General features: G+C 56.5%; 1 protein-coding gene across 1 annotated transcript in view; it reads right to left on the bottom strand.

Moving 5' to 3' along the window:
• MYBPC2 (myosin binding protein C2) overlaps positions 1-19,925 on the bottom strand; it is a 25,151-nt gene extending 5,226 nt beyond the window's left edge. Inside the window, exons 1-22 of the mRNA XM_070498890.1 lie at positions 19,176-19,925; positions 17,364-17,453; positions 16,729-16,815; positions 16,419-16,567; positions 15,873-15,990; positions 15,364-15,412; positions 15,119-15,178; positions 12,895-13,091; positions 12,492-12,624; positions 10,727-10,851; positions 10,532-10,637; positions 8,927-9,099; positions 7,389-7,554; positions 6,253-6,359; positions 5,868-5,897; positions 5,266-5,405; positions 4,005-4,164; positions 3,820-3,924; positions 3,197-3,385; positions 2,672-2,806; positions 352-519; positions 87-175 (exon numbers count right to left, since the gene is read on the bottom strand). Coding sequence (XP_070354991.1) covers positions 87-175; positions 352-519; positions 2,672-2,806; positions 3,197-3,385; positions 3,820-3,924; positions 4,005-4,164; positions 5,266-5,405; positions 5,868-5,897; positions 6,253-6,359; positions 7,389-7,554; positions 8,927-9,099; positions 10,532-10,637; positions 10,727-10,851; positions 12,492-12,624; positions 12,895-13,091; positions 15,119-15,178; positions 15,364-15,412; positions 15,873-15,990; positions 16,419-16,567; positions 16,729-16,815; positions 17,364-17,453; positions 19,176-19,320 — 2,721 coding nt within the window. The 5' untranslated portion in view covers positions 19,321-19,925. The remainder of the gene's footprint in view (positions 1-86; positions 176-351; positions 520-2,671; positions 2,807-3,196; positions 3,386-3,819; positions 3,925-4,004; positions 4,165-5,265; positions 5,406-5,867; positions 5,898-6,252; positions 6,360-7,388; positions 7,555-8,926; positions 9,100-10,531; positions 10,638-10,726; positions 10,852-12,491; positions 12,625-12,894; positions 13,092-15,118; positions 15,179-15,363; positions 15,413-15,872; positions 15,991-16,418; positions 16,568-16,728; positions 16,816-17,363; positions 17,454-19,175) is intronic.

Below are 19,925 nucleotides of genomic sequence, written 5' to 3'. Positions count from 1 at the left end.
GCGGGGGTCGGGGGAGAGGTCAGCAGGGTCTCCCGTGGCAGGGGCTGACCCCTCGACCCCTGACCCCCGACCCCAGCTCTGCGCACCTGGAAGGGGATGACGAGGTTAAGATGCTCTCCCACTTTGCGGACGTAAGTCTCGCGGAGATGGCGCGGGAGCCGGATCTTGGGTTGCTCTGAGGGCACGAAGTGGGGTGCTCAGCACGGGGCTTGGGGGGCACGCGAGGGAAGGACAGAGACCAGCGCGACGAGGTCGTCGGAGGACGGCCGAATGTGACACGCAAAGGGCAGGGCCGGATGACACCAAGTTGGTCTTTAGGGACAACACGGTCAGGGCTCAGGGGCCACTCACCCACAATCTCCCGGATGGTGACCGGCTGGGTCAGGGTGGCCGGCTGGCTGCGCCCCGCGATGTTGACCCCAACCACCCGGAAGACGATTTTCGCTCCCGTGGGGAGGTTCTTGACGGTGAAGCCACAGCGCTCAACGGGCTCCGTGTTGGCCGGGATCCACTCATCGGCTGCAAGAGACAAGCGATGCAGTGGGCCTTCCCTCCGGCCCCTCCCAGGAGCCCCTCGGCTCCATGTCCCTTCCCGCAGCGAGCGAGAGGCAGCTGACACTTACTAAGCGCTTACTAGGACCAGGTTCGCAAGATGGCACACGTTAGCTCTACTTCCCACCTCCGCCCCGTGTCACCCTCATCTTAGGAGGAAATCGAGGCTCAGAGAGGGTGAGGAACTCGGGGCGCCTCCTGGGATTCCCCGCCTCGGTGACAGGCGCCCTTCCATCTTGGGTTTATCACCGGGGGTCGGGGGTCGGTGAACCGATATGGGTCAGACCAACGATCAACAGGGTGAACTCTAACCAAGCGGGGTCTGAGACATCAGGGCGGTGCTGCCACAGAGTGGGGAGGGGTCAGCAAGGGTGGGAATGGGGTAAAGGGGACTAGGAAGAGAAAGAGGAAAGGGGCTGAGCGGGGTCCGACCGTCCGTCGTGTCCACGCATTGCCACATGCAGTCATCACGGTGCCCTGTTGGGATGGGAGCTGTCTTCGCCAGTTTTAGCTGGAGAAATGGAGGCTCAGGGACTTGCCCGAGGCCACACAGTTAGAAAGTGCAGGGGCAGGACAGGAACCTATATCTGTGTCACTTTAAGACCTGGGGTACGGTGTCGAGGTGATCACGTCTGTCTTCCCAGTGAGACGACCGTGTCGGAGGTATCCCCATAGCCGTGGCACTGGGCCTGGCACGGAGTCAGTGCTCAACACGTTTGTTCCATGGAAGATGGAGAGTTGGATGTGTGGAAATATGCATGGGTGGATGGACAGACAGATAGATGGACAGACGGATGGATGGACGGACAGATGGAGAGACAATAGACAGATGGCTGGATGGTCATATAGAGAAATGGATGGATGGAAAGAAGGGAGGGAGGGAGGGAAGTGGGAAGAAAGATGGCAGTGAAGAGGTAAAGATATGGATGAAATAAATGTTACTGGGTGGATGGATAGTTAGATGATCCAAAAGATTTTCAGATGGATAGAGAGATGGTGGGATGGATGACTGGGTGGGCAAGTGGATGGGAGAAAGGAAGGAAGGAAGGGGGGAGAGAAGGAGGGAAGGAGGAAAGAAGAGAAGGAAGGAGGAAGGGAAAGAAGGAAGGAGAGAAGGAAAGAGAGGAGGGAGGGAGGGAGAAACAAAAGGGCAAAGCAAAGGAAGGGAAAAAGGAAGGAAGGAAAGATGGATGGATGGATGGATGGATGGATGGAAGGATGGATGGATGGATGGATGGATGGATGGAAGGATGGATGGATGGATGGAAGGATGGATGGATGGATGGATGGATGGATGGAAGGATGGATGGATGGATGGAAGTATGGATGGATGGATGGATGGATGGATGGATGGATGGAAGGATGAATGGATGGATGGATGGAAGGATGGATGGATGGATGGATGGATGGATGGATGGATGGATGGAAGTATGGATGGATGGATGGATGGATGGATGGATGGAAGGATGGATGGATGGATGGATGGATGGATGGATGGATGGAAGTATGGATGGATGGATGGATGGATGGATGGATGGATGAATGGATGGATGGATGGAAGGATGGATGGACGGATGGAAGGACGGATGGATGGATGGATGGACGGATGGATAGATGAATGGATGGATGGAAGAATGGATGGATGGATGGATGGATGGATGGATGGATGGAAGGATGGATGGATGGATGGATGGATGGAAGGATGGATGGATGGAAGGATGGATGGATGGATGGAAGGATGGATGGATGGATGGAAGAATGGATGGATGGATGGATGGATGGATGGATGGATGAGAGGAAGAAGGGATACAGGTAGCAGATAAATACAAGGATGGAAAGATAGATGGATGGATGAAAAGGTGTTGCTGTATGGAGGATGAGAGTAGGGGAAGGTGGAAGGCAGGAAGGGAGAGAAGGAGGGAGGGAGGGAGGACACGCTGGTCACTGGGGGCCTAGCTTGACCCATCCCATCCCAGGGGTTCATGCAAGTGCAGACAGAACAAGGGCAGCCCACCGCACCAGAGACCTCTCTGCGCTGCCCTGATGCAGTCCCCTGATGGGGCCCTCCCGGGACTCTGTGTGAGCCTCCGCCCCCACCGGGCCCGACAGGGTCACTCACAGCCCTCCACGCAGTACTCCACCAGGTAGCCATCGATGCCACCCGCCCCAATCTTATCCGGGGGCCTCCACTTGAGGGTGGTGGTGGTGTCTGTCACATCCTCCACCATCAGGTGCTGGGGTTCACTCGTGGGCGCTGTAAGGACCCAGGGAAAGGTGAGATGGGGGTAAGTGAGGGGTCAGTGGTCACAGGGAGAGGCTGGGGTCACAGGTCAGGAAAGGGATCACAGGTCAACGCGCAAGGACATGTCATCATGGGTCATTAAGACAAGATGTCAAGCGAAGTGAGGTCTCCAGGGGTGGGGACAGGTGTTAGTCTGGTAGGTCAGAGGTCAATGAAGTATTCAGGCAACAGCACAGAGTCTAGGATCACTGAGCTCAGCAGTGATGCACTAGGTCAGGAAGAGGTCAGGAGGATGGGTAGGGCTGGGGGTCAAAGGCCAGGGTGTAGGGTCAGAGATCAGTGACAGGCAGGATGCGGGTGGGAGGTGAGTGGGGGCTTGGCGAGGGTGCAGAGGGGCCTCACCAATGGGCATGAAGGGCTTGGTGTTGACGCTGGGCTGGGAAACGCCGATGGCGTTGACAGCGAAGACGCGCATCTCGTAGAGGACACCCTCGATCATGTTGGTGGACTCGTAAGTCAACTCCGTGAAGACCTCGAAGTTCAGCTTCATCCAGCGCTGAGAGCCCTTCTTCTTCCGCTCCAGAAGGTACCCTGGCCGCCCCCGGGCACAGAGGAGCGGGCGCTCAGGGCGAGGTCGCGGAGGAGGGCGGCCGGTCAGTCGGGGCAGGGGGGGTCATATCAAAAAGTCACATGGCCCAAAGAGGCCATGGATCTTGGGTTGATCTCAAAGGCACAGAGCAGTCAGAGGTCACCCGTCATGGGGTCAGGGATCAAGAAGGGTCACAGGTCATGGGTTGGGGTCAGGGGTCACAGAAAATCCCAGGCTATTTGGCCAAAGTGAAGATTCCCGGCTCATCAGGGAGTAAAGAAGGATGGAGAAGACCAAAGGGATCGCGAGATCTCAAAGACAGAAACCAGGTCTCAGGGGGAGTCATCAAGGATGCTAAGGACTCTCAGAGGTCAAGGAGAAGTCAGAGGGCAGGAGAGGTCAGAGGTTATGGGGACTCCGGCACACAGGCACTCACCGGTAAGCGGCTGCCCCCCGTCGTACTTGGGTGGCTCCCAGACAAGAACGGCCCAGTCCTCTCCAACCGAGGTGACACGCACAGCCTCTGGGGGGTCTGGGACATCTGGGGGGGAGGCAGGAGAGTCAGGGGGCCCCTCACGGCCTCCAGGAACCACCCCCAGCTCAGCCCCCCGCTCTGCTCACCCACAACCCGCAAGAAGATGGAGGCCACGTCCTCGCCGGCCGGGTTGGTGACCTTGATGGTGTAGCGGCCCTCGTCCCCTCGCTCGGCACTCTCGATCAGGAAGCTGCTGCTGCCCTCCCGCTGCTCGATGCGGACCCTGCCCTCGGTGGCCGAGAACACCTGGACACAGCAACCAAATGGCCTTGCACAACCTCTCCCCAAACCCAGACCTGCCTCTGCCTCTCCCCTGCTCAAAGATCTCCATGTCCCTCCGTCACCCCACAACCCCACAACGCACAAGGCCCTGGACCCATGCAACGCCCTGACCACTCTTCTCTGCTATACTCTGACTCATTCTTTAGGACCTGCGCAGAAGTTGCCTCCTCCAGGAAGCCCTCTTGGATGCCCCCAGCTGAAAGTGATGCCCCATCCCCTGAATTCTCATAGTGTCCAGTACCTCCCTTTATCTCAGCCCCCATCACCCTGGACTGTGACTCTTTGGGCACGTGTCTGCCTCTCTCCAAAAGGGGAGGCTCCTGAAGGCGGGGGCTGTGTCTGATTCACGGCTGTATCCTCAGTGCCGGCGCACAGAGCCTGGCAGAGAGGAAAGCTCGGGGGGTGTTTGCTGAAGGAGGAATGAAGGAAGATGGAGTCAAGTCTATCCGTGTCACAGAAGAGGAAATGGAAGCCCAGAGGAGAGAAGAAAAATTGAACTATTCCAGGGCCTGGAATATACGAGGTGAAAATATTTGTTGGATGGATGGATGGATAGGTGGATGGATGGATGAGTGGATAGGTGGGTGGATGGATGGATAGATGGATGGATAGGTTGGTGGCTGGCTGGCTGGATAGATGGATGGATGGGTAGGTGGGTGGATGGATGAATGCATGCATGGATAACAGGATTGATTGATGGATGAATGGACAAATTGATTAATTACTGGATGAATGGATGGCTCGACGAATTAAGTAATCTCTAAATTAACTGATGAATAGAAAGATGAATGAGTTGATGGATAGTTGGATTGGTTGGTTGGTTGATTAATGGATTAATGGATGGATGGATAGATGAATGGATGGAGCACCCACCATGTCCTAGGCCAGAACCATGTGAGGGACAAATACAATCTCCAATCTTCAAAACAACCCCCTGAAGAAGGAATCATAATCCTCATTGTACAGACAATGAAACTCAAGCTCAGAGAGGGAAAGCAACTTGCCTAAAATCACCCAGAAGAGCTGAGAGGGAAAAGTCAGGGCATAGGGCATGTCCCACCATACCTGATCCTCCTTCAGCCAGGTGGCGACGGGAGGGGGCTCCCCTGTGATGGACACGTCCAGCCTCAGCTTGTTTCCAGCCACAACCACAATCGCATTTTCTGAGGTCTTCCCTGAGCAGTCCAGGTGGATCTTTGGTGGCTCTGGTGGAAGAGCAGAGATTCTGGGCAACTTGAGAGAGGGCAGCTGGGCCCTCCCAATCCCCTCCAGAGGCTCTGCCAGGAAGCAGGGTTCAGCAGCCACAGAGAACCAGGAGCCCAAGCCTCAGACTCCCTCAGATCCAAGGGTCCAGGCCCCAGCCCCTCCTCCCTCAGACCTGGGAGTCCAGCCCCAGCCCCTCCTCCCTCAGACCCGGGAGTCCAGCCCCAGCCCCTCCTCCCTCAGACCCGGGAGTCCAGGCCCCAGCCCCTCCTCCCTCAGACCCAGGAGTCCAGGCCCCCAGCCCCTCCTCCCTCAGACCCGGGAGTCCAGCCCCCAGCCCCTCCTCCCTCAGACCCAGGAGTCCAGCCCCCAGCCCCTCCTCCCTCAGACCCAGGAGTCCAGCCCCCAGCCCCTCGTCCCTCAGACCCAGGACCCAGGGTACCACAGCAGCCCCCGGTGCTTACCTTGCTTAGGGACATACTCCACCTTGATTTCTGGAGGACAGAGAAAACCAACAGTTAGTTCTAAATTGAGCCAGCCACTTATCCCACCCTCACAGCCCAGAGGTGGGAGGGAGGGTCTGGCATCACCAGGGGACCCGGGGGGCTGGGGGTGGATTCAGGTCCATGACTGTCCCTCCTCCCACGTGCCCTGCACACGGACGCGCTTCAGCGTACGCAGTGCTCTCTGCCTCATCTTCTCATCTGAGTCCACCCATGGTCGGCAGGTGCCTGCTGCCACTGCCAGTGTACAGCCAGGGAAATTTAACCCTGAAGGGGGGCATCCAGGCCCTGGGGTCCAGGAGGGTGGGGCTGTGGTCCCCGCGGGAAGAGGAAGGGGTCTCCTCACCCAGGAAGTTGAGCTTGGCCGAGAGGGACAGGGCATAGCCATCGGGCACAAACATGTAGTCTCCTTCATCCTCAGGGCGGACGTCATCGATCACCAACTTGTGGACCCTAAGGGGTTGGGGGGACAGGGCGGGGGTCAGGCGAGGTCACCCCAGGGACCACCACGGAGAAGTACCCTCCTCAGTGCAATCGACATGCCTGCGCTCACCATTTTATTCTGGGCTTTGGAATGCTACGGCCTGGGTTTAAATCTAGCTTTGCCACTTGCTAGCTGTGTGACTTTGAGCAATTTACTTAACCTCTCTGTGCCTCAGTTTCTTCACTGATAAAACAGAGGTAATGATGACCATCTACACCAGGGCTGCTGTCAAGCATTTAGAAGGTTCTCTGGCACATAGTAAGTGTCCTATAAGCGTTAAGAGTCGTTCTCATCATTATTGACACCACCAGCAGCCAGGTTCCTTACATGGAACCCAGAGGAAGCCTACACTCCGCCAGGAGCTGTTGTCAGGAAACCCACAGGGACACAATGTCCTGTGGCATCGTGGAGGCTGCCTGCTGCCACAGGTGACCGAGTGTTTATCCCAGGTGGCCGTGTGCTCCCTGCTGAGTTCCAGCCCCTCGTCTCCCTAGCTAGATCCCTGCTCCGGAGTTGACTGCCACATGAATATGCCAGGAGGTCACATGGACCAGAGCAGAGGCAGCCTGGTGAACAAGCAGAGAAAGATCTGCAGAGCTGACATTCTGCTGACCACAGAGGCACGAGGAAGGCCATTCTAGACCACCCAGCCCCCAGCCAACCCGCGGACTCATGATTAAATAGATCCTTGTTCTTTTTTTTTTCTTTGGTCAGGAAGATTGGCCCTGAGCTAACATCTGTGCCAATCTTCCTCTCTTTTGTATGTGGGACACCGCCATAGTGTACCTTGATGAGTGGTGTGTAGGTCCGTGTCTGGGATCCAAACCCACAAACCCCGGGCCGCCAAAACGGAACATGTGAACTTAACCACTACACCACCAGGCCGGCCCTAAATCCTTGTTCTTTGAAACCACTTAGTCTTGGGATGGTTGTTACGCAGCTATAGCTAACTGATACACGTGCCCCGCCCCCGGCCACCCCCACAGCCAGCTCCGCACCTCCCAATGTGGGAGATGGTGATCCTCTTGCTGGGCCGCACCTCGACCCCATTCTTGTACCACTTGCCCGTCACCTTCTCATCCGACACCTCGCACTTGAACTCGGCCTGTTCCGAGGCCTTCACTGTCAGATCCGCGATGTCCTGCAGGACCTCCAGCTGTTTCTCTGCATGAGGAGAGAAGGGGATGAGGCCGTCACAACTCTAGCCAGTCCACAAATATTTGCAAGCACCCACTATGTGCTAAGCACTGTTCCAGGCCCTGGGGATACAGCCGTGAACAACCTGGAAACCATCCACTGGACTTGTGGAGCTCACATTCTAGCGGGGAGACAGTGAACGGGAAAACACATCAATATACAACAAGAGGGGATGATGAGGCCTGAGGGAGGGCAGGGAAGAACCCAGGGGAGGACTCAGGAGTCCCCAAGGTATGGGGCACAGCATGTGCAAAGGCCCTGGGGAGGAAAGCAGGCTTGTTGGCGTAGGAAACAGCAAGCAGACCAGCAGGGAGGGAGCAAGGCAGACGCGGTTGGAGATGAAATGGGCGGGGGGAGATGGGCCCAGATCACGGACCTCATGGGCCACAGGGAGGACTTGGCATTGCCCTGAGTGAGGCAGGAAGATGGGTTGAGAAGACGGCTGGGATCTGACTTCCACTTTAAAAAATTTGTATTTTTTAAATAAAATAATGCATTTACGTGGTTTAAAAATAACATGATAAGAGGATTTAGATAGAGAGGGAGAAATCTCCACCCACAGGCAGCTTCCATCCAGCCTGGAGCTCTCAACGCAAATGTGTGTATATGCTTCCTTTCTCCCCTTCTTCCTTCCCTCCCTCCCGCCTTCCTTCCTCTCTTTTCCCTCTTTTAAAAATAGTAGCATATGTGCTTTTTCCCCTAACAATACATCTTGGAAATCCTTCCATATGAGTAAATTAAAAACTGTCCTTTTTTATAGCTACCTATGGATGTAGCATAATTTATTTGGCCCATAAATGTCTTGGGAACTTTTTTTTTTACTTTCTATATTTAAAGAGTTAGAAACTCACAGGAGTTTGCAAAAAGAGTGCATAGGATCCCATGTCCCCCGATGGTGACATCTTACGTAACTGTGGTCCAATATCAAACCAGGAAACTGACCATTACAGGAAATTGACAACACAGGAAATTGTCCAGTACTGTGAACTATGTGCTCAGTTTTCACCATCAGACTCACATTTTACAAGGGTTACTCTGGCTGGGGTGTGTGAACAAGGTAGGGGCAGGCGTGGAAACACAGCAACCAGTGAAGAGACTACTGCAACAGTCCAGGCACGAGGGGATGCAGACCTGGGCTAGGTGAGGGCAATGGAGGTGGGGAGAGGGGTCTGATTCAGGCTCCCCTTTGAAGGTGGAGCCACCAGGACTTGCCGGTGAATCGAAGATAGAGTGTGAGGCAAAGAGAAGAGACAACTTCAGGATTTGGGGCCTGGGCAACTCTGGGCTGCAAGGAGAGGCATAAGCAGTGCGGCCCCTGCCCCACCCGGAGGCCCCGTACCTTCCACGATGAGATCGGCCTCACATTGGCCGCCGTTGGTCATGACCCGGTAGCGACCCTTATCCTCCAGGGTCACCTCGGAGTAGATGAGAATATGACGCTTCCCATCCTTCTTGAAGCGGTACTGGGCCTTATAGGAATCCTCCCGCGTCATTTCCACGCCGTCCTTCATCCTGGGTGGAGGGACGTGAAGGGGGAAGTGAGGGGCCCATACAGCCCCGGGTCTGGATGTCAGAAAGTGAGTCAGGGACGAGAGAGACAGTCCTGAGCAGGGGTCAGGGGTCAGAAGGGAGGTCACAGGACAGGGGAGAGATTAAGGTTGGCAGAGGCGTCTGGAGCGGATGGGCCACAGGTGGTGGTCAGGAGACAAAAAGAGGAGGAGGAGGTCACAGGCCACAGGGAGATGCCTCAAGGTTCCGGTTGGAGGTCAGGGGACACAAAAAGAGGTCACAGGAAGAGGTGAGAGCATGAAGTCCTGGGGTCACAGAGAGATGTCAACTATCGTGGCCTCTGTAAAGGGCACTTCCCTGCCTGGGACACTCCTCCTTCCCCATTTTACTTCTAATTCCTCTCATTCAAATCTCAGCTCAAGGGTCACCTACTCCAGGGAGGCTTCTGTGACCTCCTGAGTCCCTTCGTCCTATTAGAAAGCAATTACAGCATCAGTTACTGATCCTCTGAAATACTTGTCAAAATAGAACCTTCACATTTCCTTGTGTGATGGCTTGACTAACGTCTATCTCCATCTCCTATACACACACTCCTCAGCAACTTACCAGATTATAAACTCCACAAGGGCAGGCACCATGTTGATAGAGTCTCTCCCCATTTTATCTCCAATATGTAGAAGAGTGTCACCACACATTGGGTGCTCAATAAGTATTTGTTGGAAGGGTAAATAGATATAGGGATGGATGAATGGATGAGTAGTTGGTTGGGTGAGTGGGTGGGTGGATAGATGGATGGATGGGTGGATGTACGGATGGACGGATGGATGGGTGGATGGATGGGCGGGTAGATGGGTGGGTGGGTGGATGGATAGATGGATGGATGGATGGATGGATGGGTGGATGGAAGGGTGGATGGATGGGTGGATGGATGGATGGATGGATGGGTGGGTGGATGGATGGATGGATGGATGGGTGGATGGATGGATGGATGGGTGGATGGATGGGTGGATGGATGGGTAGATGGATGGGTGGATGGATGGGTGGATGGATGGATGGATGGGTGGATGAATCAATGGGATGGATGGGTGGACGGATGGGTGGATGGATGAAAGTATGGATGGGTGGATGGATGGATGGATGGATGGATACATGAGTGGATGGACCAAAGGATGGATAATTGATTAAATGGATGAATAAATAATTTAATGAATCTGAGATAGTAGGAATTAGGAGAAGGATCCCAAAGAGAATGGGATGGGTAGAGGTCAGAAGTTCTAGAAAGAGGTCATGGGTGAAGGTCAGGATTTATAGAGAAAGGCTGAGGTTTCCTGGTGACTGGTGGGTAAAGGTCCGAAATTTCCAAGAGAGGTCATAAAGATCAGGGCTGAGGCAAAGAAGCTGTGGGCACCTCTGTCAGGGATCAAGAGTCACTTACCACATGACCTGGGCACCCTCTTCTGACACCTCCACTGACATTTCCACCCGGTCGCCCACAAACACCTGCTGGTCCTCGAGGGGTGTGATAATCAGGACCGGAGGTTCTGTGGGGCATGGGGGAACAGGAGGTCAGGAGTTTCATGACCCCTCCAGAGCCCCACTCCCCAAGCTCAGGCCCAAATCCCGGCCTCACCTCTGACAAAGAGCTCGGTGAAACACTTCTCGTCTTTGACGACGACCTCATAAGCAGCATCATCCGCCAGCGTGCACTTGTTGATGGTGAGAATTCGCTTCTTACCCACATTCTCAAACACGTACCTGGTGCAGAAATCTCAGCTCACGGAGAAGCTCCTAGCCCTGGGGCAGACTCCTCCACCAGTTCCCAGGGTAAGTCACTCCCTTTCAAAGCCAAATTGTGCAGGAGGGGATAGATGGTCCAAGTTCTAGTATTTAAATGACCACAGCGGAAATGCTATCTGTCCACCCATACCCATCTTCTCCTTCCATTTAGCCGTGGCACACAGCTACCCACCTAGAGAAGTACACTTCCCAGCCTCCTTTGCAGCTGGGTTGGCCACACCACTGAGCTGCGACCAATGGAGTGTGAGTGGATGTGAGGTGCGTAACTGTCAGTCATCTGCGACTTTGAGTTGCTTGCTCTGGATTCCCTCCTTCCCGCTTCCTGTCCCCCAGACACAGCCTCAACCACGCAGAGGGGGACAATGCCACAAGAAACGATGTCGCCAAAAATACGGAAACTGGATCCCCGAAAAATCTCTACCAGGAGAGGCAGCCCACCAGCCTTGATCAGCTAGAAATACATTTCTCTCCAACTTAATGCGTTCTGGGGACTCTGTTACAGCAACTTAACCTATACTTCAACTGACCTAAGTTTTTATCTCCTCTAAAATGCTCATGATGATAAATTTAGAAAACACAGCAAAGGAAAAAAAAATAATAAAAATAGAACCCATCCATAGCCGTCCCACCAACAGATACTCCTGCAAACATTTTGGCCTCTGTTTCTCCCACCTTTTTCTTTCTACATATGTAGATTAACATTCTTCGAAGCAGAAATGGGGACTATGCCTCTGCACATAACAATAATCTCAAACAGCTTCCCGTGTAAGTATGCGTTTTAGAATATCTTTTTTAGTGACTTCACGGCACCTTCGTTTAGTATGGAACTATACATTTTGCTTGTTTTCCTTTTTTTTTTTTTAAAGATTTTATTTTTCCTTTTTCTCCCCAAAGCCCCCCAGTACATAGTTGTAAATATATTTTAGTTGTGGGTCCTTCTAGTTGTGGTACGTGGGACGCTGCCTCAGCGTGGCCTGATGAGCAGTGCCATATCTGCACCCAGGATTCGAACTGGTGAAACCCTGGGCCGCCGAAGCGGAGCGCGCGAACTTAACCACGGGACCAGCCCCTGTTTTCCGTTTTTCAAGACAATAGCAAAGGCTTCCATGAAGAAGCTTGCAGGTAAATATGCATAATCGTGCTAATTCCCTTAAACACCTAGAACCGTGCAGCCTAAAGGCGTTTTAATACACCGCCTTTTGAGATTTAGCAACTTACGTTCCCACCAGCAACATCTGTGCACCCGCTTCCCTGTCTTCTCCAGCTCTGGGTTTTATCATTTTGTAAAGTTTTTGAGCACTTGGAGAGCAGAAAGACTGTTGTTCTGATTTGCATTATTATATTACGAGGATGATTTGCAAGGTTGGGTGTACTTCACAGTGTGTTGGCCCTTTGAGTTTCCTCTCAACCGAATTCCTATTTTTCATTGCCTTTGTGTTTGTCATTGTCTTTGTCTGTTATTCTACTGAGGTGCGTGCCCTTTTCACATGGGTGAGGGACGTGGGTCTCCTCTGGGTTAGGGGTGGCAGCCTTATTCCCAGGCACTCTCTCTCTGGGACTCAGATCTCCCCCACCCAGGGACGGGCCCCCACACGTACTTGCTGCTTGGTTTGATCTCCTGGCCGTTCTTGAACCACTTGAGGGGGAGGTCTGGGTCACTGATCTCCACCACCAACTTGATCTTGTTGCCCTTGTCCACCTGGTAGGCTGGATCCAGCTTCTTCGTGAAGGCTACAGATGGAGGGGTGCGGGAGCGACAGAGCTGTGAGGTTCTCGCTGCCCTGGTCATTCCCAGGGCTGTCAAGTCTCCCTCCCGAGCCCATGGGCTCTCCAAGGTCAAGGTCAGAGAGCCTCCTATGACCTTGGAAGTCCCTGAGAGCAGGGCTCTATCACTCCTCAGACTGGGACCTCCGAAAGACAGGTCCAGGGTCCAAACACTGAACAACCATGATGCTAGGGTCCTCGCGGGATGGGCCCACCTCCCCTCAGACCGGCACTGACCTGCGCTCTTCTTGACCTCCACCTTGGCCTTCTTGAGCCGCTTTAGCATGCCCCGGAGGTCGGTGATGCCGTACTGGAAGGCAATCCTCTCGTACTCGCTCTTCTTCGCCCCTTTCAGGAGCTCCCAAACCTCAGGAGGGATGCCCAGGTCATCATCATCTTTCTTCTTCTTCTTGTTCTCCTCCTCAACCACCTCCCTGAGGGTGGGAGAGCAGGCTGGGCCACCACGGGGTGAGGAGGTGAGGGTCTCCCTCTGCCTTCTCCACCCACCTGCCGTGTCGCTTTCTTTCTCAGAGGCTGCTGCTGCCCCTTATTCTCTCCCACCTGGACCATCGCCCCAGCCTCCTCCCTGGCCTCCTGGCCTCCATCCAGCCTCTCCCTCTCCAATCTATTCCACACGTGGCCCCAGAGGGATATTTCTGACCCCCACAGCAGATGCCATCCCTTCCCCATTCAAAACTCTCCCATGGCTCCCCATTGCCCTCCGGAGGAAGCCCCAGCAACTCAGCCTGGCAATCACGACCCCACCCACCATTCCATCGCGACCTCCACAACCAAACCATGCTACTCGCCTTTTCCTGAACACTCCAGGCTCTCCCCTGCCGCCCAGCCCTTGTATAAAATATCTCCCTGCCCTACGACCCCTCCCCACCTTCTCTTCCTGACAGATTCCTCTTCATCCTATAAGCCCTAGTACCAAAGTTCCCTCCGTGCAGCCCCCACCCTTCCGGGCAATGAACTGCCCTCACTCTGGGCTCTCACAAGGCACCCGTGGGACCCTCTCTCAGACCACACTAAACAGTCTTGGTCTGTGTCCATGTCTGCTGGATCAGACCCATCTTCCCAAGGCAATGAGCGACTCAACGTCGGGGGCCCAGTCAAACTTCTCTCTGTCCCCCGATCTCAGCCCAGGGCCTGGTAGACGGGAGGCCTCAGAAGATGTTTCATGAGTGAGAGAGTGAATGGATCTCTGGAAAGAAGGAAGGAATGGAAGGGGACAAAGGGAGGATAGATGATGGAGGAATTTGGGGACATACGAATATTTGGACCGAAGTACAGAGCATTGGGTGCGGAATTGATAAATAGATGGGCGGAGGGTCAATGGACGGCTGGGGTGATGGATGCATGGGCCAATGGATGGGTGGGTTGGTGAGAGATAGGCGGCATGAAGATAGGTGGATGGGTTGATGGAGGATGGCTGGGTCAGTGGATGGTTTGGTGGCAAACGGTTGGGTGGGCACTTGGGTGAAAATGTTAACGGGAGTTGGCCAGACAGGTGGCTGGCTGGGTAAAGACGAACAGATGAATCTACTAGTAAATAGGTTGTCGGGGACTTGGTTGCAGGGCTAGATGAGCGAGCAGAAGGATGGATAGGCAGACCAGCAGACAATAAATAACTGAATGAATGGACAAGTATCGTGTTGAACAATATGAAATTGCCAATATCCAATCATTTTTGACCTACAGAACAGCAATTTCACATCAACCAATTAACAGAGCTGTCTGGGTAGATGGGTGTGTCCCTGGAGAGATGAACAGTGGATCGAGGAACGCCTGGCTGGATGGGTGCGTGGACGAGCAGATGAGAGGGTGGGACGTTGGACTCAGTTGGGAGAGAGATGCAGGTACAGATGGCTGCACAAGCGGGAAGGTGGACGGATGGGAGACGGATGGGTGGTGGGAAGGTTGGACAGACGGGTGCCTCCATAGGTGGGGAAGTGGACAATGGAGTGAGTGGGTGAAGGATGAACGGCTGGGTTAATGAATGGGAGGCTGAGTGTAATGGCAGATGGGTGGACGGACAAGTGGGAAGACGGTGGGTAGATGAATGGATATGTAGGTAGATGGCTGAGCAAATGGACAGGAAGGTGGATGGATCATAGATGGATAAAGAGGTAGCTGGTTGGATGGATGCATGAGTGGACCGACTGCTGGACGGGTGGACAAGTGGATGGGTGGTTGGGTGGGTGAATAACTGGGTGAACTGGAATCTGAGTGGACAGGGAAATGGAGGAGAGGATGATGGATTAAAGGGTGAGTAGGTAGATGGATTGGTGGACAGAAAGTTGCTTGGGTGTGGGTGGATGGGTGAATGGGTGGACGGACAGATGGCTGGGTGGGCGGGGAATGGGTAGATGGAGAAGGAGTAAGCAGGGAGTCCTGGGATGGCAGTGGGGTCTCCCCCACCAGCCTCCTCCTCGCTGAACCCCCAGGGTGGGCTCACCTTTTCCTCAACAGGCCGCTGAAATCCAGCTCGCCCGCGTCTTTCATCTTCCCTTCACCCCTGTGGCCATGGAGAGGAGGCGTGAACCCCACGGAGGTCTGGACCCTCAGACTCACCCTGGGTCCCCACTCCGTGCCTTCCCCGATCCCCCCTCCTCCCACTGCTCCTCCTCTCATGGGAGGCCCTCCCATGATCCTTGGCACCAGGAGACCCCCTCCCTCTCCCCACGGTCCAGGGTCACTTACGAACGCTTGAAACTCTCTAGACTCTGCCCAGAGGAGTCCTGACGGGGTGCTGGGGAGAGGTGACAGGGGAAGAAGGGTGAGCGGGAGGCAAGGAGGAGTCGAAACCCAAGAGCATCCCTCCAGGCCTGCACAACCTCCCCCAAGACCCCCGGTCCTCCACCTCTTGGGACAGCACACCCTCTCACTTGGGCCTGAACACGCTTACTTCTAGACTCATTTCCCTGCCAGCTGTGCACCACCCTCTCTCAGCAGCCTATACCCCTCACACCCGGGCCAGCACGCCCTTCTCCCCAGGCCTGGGCAACCTCATTCCCTATGCCCTCCATGTTTAAGGCCTCACACATCCTGGGCTGCAAACCCCCAGAGCCTATACAACCTCCATCTGGATTTCTTCCCCCAAAGACCTGTGCTGGCCTCGTCCCCACATCTGTCTGCTCGCCTACGCCTGGCTGGTACATAGTCCCCAGATCCCAGCCCCACACCCCAGGCCCCCACCCCCACCAACACACCCTCCACATCGATGTTGAAGCCACAGCTGTCAGAGAAGTCCTTGGCCTTGACCTCCAGGCGGTAATCCCCACGGTCCCCAAGGACCACCTTCCCAATGTGCAGCTCCAAGGTGTACACCTGCGGGCCAGCGCCAGGGCTGTGGGGGCACGCGACCACCCCCCAGCACCACCCCACCTCCCCAAGAGCCCACCCCACAGCTCGTTCTTCGAGTCCTCACCCCTGCCCCACGGGAGGGGCCAGCTGTCTCTTCCCATGCCTGGACAGTCTTGACCCCTGGGGGCCCACATCCCTGACCCCTGAGATCTTTCTGGGAGTGCATGGGCAGTGCCCAACTGCACCTTGCCCTGACCCGACATTCTCCCCTCCTGCCCAGCACAACCTCTACTGAGCAGCCCCGCACAACCTCCACCCATGGAGCCCCCATTGTCCATCTACAGGGCTCCAGGCCCGCAGTCTCGCCTCAGGCAATAGGCCTTCTGAGAAGCAGGGCCCGTATAGCCTCCAGCCCTGGCCCCCATGCCCCCACGTCCCCACAGGGTCCTCACATTGCTAGCAGGGTCGTGGGACTCCTTGAAGGTGAATCGGGCCCCACTCTTGCTGCCCAGCTCTAGCCACTTCCCCTTGATCCACTTGAAGGTTGGTTTGCCCTGGAGCTCCTTTCCGTTCACCTTGGCCACGATCACCGTGTCCTTTCCTGGGTGGGAGGTGGGAGGTGGGAGGTGTGGGACGGGAGGGAGGGGCCGGACAGGAACCTTTAGACTCCACAGAGAGAACTGTGAAGTTGGAACCCCCAGCCCCTCCTCCCTGAGACCCAGGAGTCCAGCCCCAGCCCCTCCTCCCTCAGACCCCCCTCACCATTCTCCACAGACACAGAGTCTGGTTTCTTCAGGAAAATGCCAGTGGGCTCCTCAGCAGTGGGAGACTGGTCCTCAGGAGGGGCTTCTGCTCAGGAGACAGAATTAGGGAGTCTGAGGCAGTCTGGGGAGGGGGCCACAGGCCACTTTGGGGGCGGGGCTTAGAGCTAGCGAGGGACTCTGCTCAGAAGCCATAGGGCATGGGGTGAAGTGGCTTTTCCTGACCTGAGAAAGACCACACATCACCCAGGCAGCTGCATGACCATGGCCAGGCTCCCCCACCCCTTTGGGCCTCAGTTTCCTCATCTGTGAAGTGGAGGGTGGTGGACTGGGCGGTCTGGAATGGGGCTTTGGGGTATGAGGGGTGTAAAGATGGACTGGGGCATTCAGAGCTGGGCAGGAAGCCGTGATGAATCAGCCAGTTGCTGGGGGCTTGAGGGCCAGGCCGAGGGGCTGGGCTCTGTCCTGGGGGCACTGGGGAGCCATGGGGGGCTGTGAGCAGGGGAGCGGCGGGTCAGCTCTGGAGCTGTGGGGAGAAAGGATAAAGGGGAAAGAGCAGGGAGGGTGCAGAGAGGTGAGGGGAGCCAGGGGGATCAGGTGGCAAGTTCTGCAGAGCCCACCTGAACGCCATCTCACCTTTGGGGGGCTCTGCAGGAGCTTCCTTGGGGGGGGCTTCCTTGGGAGCTGGTTTGGCAGCATCTTTCTTTTCGGGGGCCTTTTTGGCCGCTGAGAGGTAGACGTTCATAGTTGAGCATGCGCTTAGTGCCCTCCTCCCTCAGACCCAGAGGTCCAGGCCCCCAGCCCCCTCTTCTCTCAGACCTGAGTCAGGTCCCCAGGCCCCTCCTCCCTCAGACCCAAAGGTCCAGGGCCCCAGCCCCTCTTCCCTCAGACCCAGGAGTCCAGGCCCCCAGCCCCTCCTCCCTCAGACCTGAGTCAGGTCCCCAGGCCCCTCCTCCCTCAGACCCAGGAGTCCAGGCCCCAGCCCCTCCTCCCTTAGACCCAGGAGTCCAGGCCCCCAGCCCCTCCTCCCTCAGACCCAGGGGTCCAGCCCCAGCCCCTCCTCCCTCAGACCCATGAGTCCAGCCCCCAGCCCCTCCTCCCTCAGACCCAGGAGTCCAGGCCCCCAGCCCCTCCTCCCTCAGACCCAGGAGTCCAGGCCCCAGCCCCTCCTCCCTCGGACCCAGGAGTTCAGGCCCCAGCCCCTCCTCCCTCGGACCCGGGGGTCCAGGCCCCCAGCCCCTCCTCCCTCGGACCCAGGAGTCCAGGTCCCCAGCCCCTCCTCCCTTAGACCCAGGGGTCCAGCCCCAGCCCCTCCTCCCTCAGACCCAGGGGTCCAGCCCCAGCCCCTCCTCCCTCAGACCCAGGGGTCCAGCCCCAGCCCCTCCTCCCTCAGACCCAGGGGTCCAGCTCCCAGCCCCTCCTCCCTCAGACCCAGGAGTCCAGCTCCCAGCCCCTTCTCCCTCAGACGCAGGAGTCTTGCCCATGCAGACATAAATTTATCTCCAATCCCGAGAATCTGTGTGATCAGATTTCCCCTTGCCTCTTTCCCCAGACAGGCCATGCCCCCGCCACCCAGGCCACCAGGCCCTGACCTTTTGGGTTCTGGGGGTATAATTAGCTCTTCCTCTGGGCTGGAAACTGGACACCTTGTGCTGACCACAGCATCTTTCATCTATTCTGTCTTCTGGCTCCCGGCCCTCCAGGGCTCCAGCTACACCAAGGGGCTGGACTCCCACCCCAGAGCCTGGTTGGCCTGGTGCCAGCAGACTGGACACCCCAGAAGGAGGAGTCCTCCTGGGGCTGTGTCTCTCCTGTTCACTCCCGCATAGAGGGAAAGCCCCCACCTCATATAAAGAAATGCCCCCCAGTCCGACTGAAAGAAGGGCCCCCAAACTGCAAATAAAGAAAGGTGCTCCGGCCCCTAGATGGAGATGGTCCCCTAATTCCTACCTGGGGAAGCCTCAGTTCCCATAGAAACGAGATGCCCTCATCCTTGGACAGAGAAGAGCTCTGCTCACCACGCAGACAGGAACCCCTCACCTCTACACACACCAGGGCCCCATTCTCCTATAGAGAATTGCCCTAATCCTCAGGGAAGTGGCTCCGGTCCCCTCCCAGCTGCCCCCATCCCCAAATGTGGAGGACCCTAATCGCCACGCAAAGACTCCCCAATCTACATCCACAGGACTCCCATCCCCATGGAGAAAAAGGGACTCAAATTCACAGAGAATGTCCATCTGCACCCATAGATGGCCCTCAACTCCCTACAGAGAAAGGAATGCCCTAGCGGCACAGGGAAGGGGACCCCCCACCCCAACACAAGGAAGGAACCCCTCCCCGCACAGAGAAGGCACTGCATCCTCCCAAACCCACAAAGAGAGGGGCCCCTGGTCCCCCACTCGGAAAAGAGGATGCATCTCCACATAGGGAGGGAGACCGGAAAGCCACCTGGTTTTGCCTCAGGCATGTCGGCGGACCTCCTCCCGCTCCTCTGACCGCAGCTGTGTCCTGCTGGGCCCTGGGGAGGACAAGTGGGCCCCCAGGGGGAGCCCTTTAAGGAGGCCAGAGACTCCCAGGAGGCTCTGGGAGGCATCGGATGTGCCTCCCCACCCTCCCCTGCCGCCCCACATTCCACCCTCGTGTTCTAAAGGGCGAGAAATAACAGCTGGACAAGGCGGTGGCTCGATGCCAGGTCCCCAAGGAGGAGGGGGCTGGGGTTCCCACACCTGGGTCTGAGGGAGGAGGGGCTGGTGGCCTGGACTCCTGGGTCTGGGGGCAGAAGGGACCTGGGGCCCAGATTTTGGGTCTTGGAGGAAGGAGAAGGATGAAGGCCTGGACTCCTAGGTCCTAGGAGGAGGGACGGCCAGGGGCTGGGGTCTAGAAAGGGTGAGAGCTGGGAGCCAGAATTCCGGCCTGGGGGGAGGGGAGGGAAGACGGGGTCTAGAAAGCCATTCTTAGCATATGCAAGTCAGGAGTTTTCGGGAAACCAGAGCCGGGAGGGAGGGTCCGGTTTCCCAGCGTAGGCAGGACGGCTGCGGGGGGGGAGGAGGTCTCCGTGCCCGCCGGCAGGGCACTGGGGCTCGGGGACTCCGGAGGCCAGCGCCCGGGCGTGGGCACACCCGAAGGCCTGGGGCCCCGGCCACCTAGGACCCCAGGCTGGCCGCCTCCTCTCCTGGGACCGCGCCTGGCCCGCTCGCC

This window comes from Equus asinus, chromosome 26, assembly GCF_041296235.1.
Source record: "Equus asinus isolate D_3611 breed Donkey chromosome 26, EquAss-T2T_v2, whole genome shotgun sequence".
In the NCBI taxonomy this organism is placed as follows: domain Eukaryota; kingdom Metazoa; phylum Chordata; class Mammalia; order Perissodactyla; family Equidae; genus Equus; species Equus asinus.
Note: the sequence above shows the minus strand (reverse complement) of the source record. Positions and strands in the feature narration are given on the sequence as shown.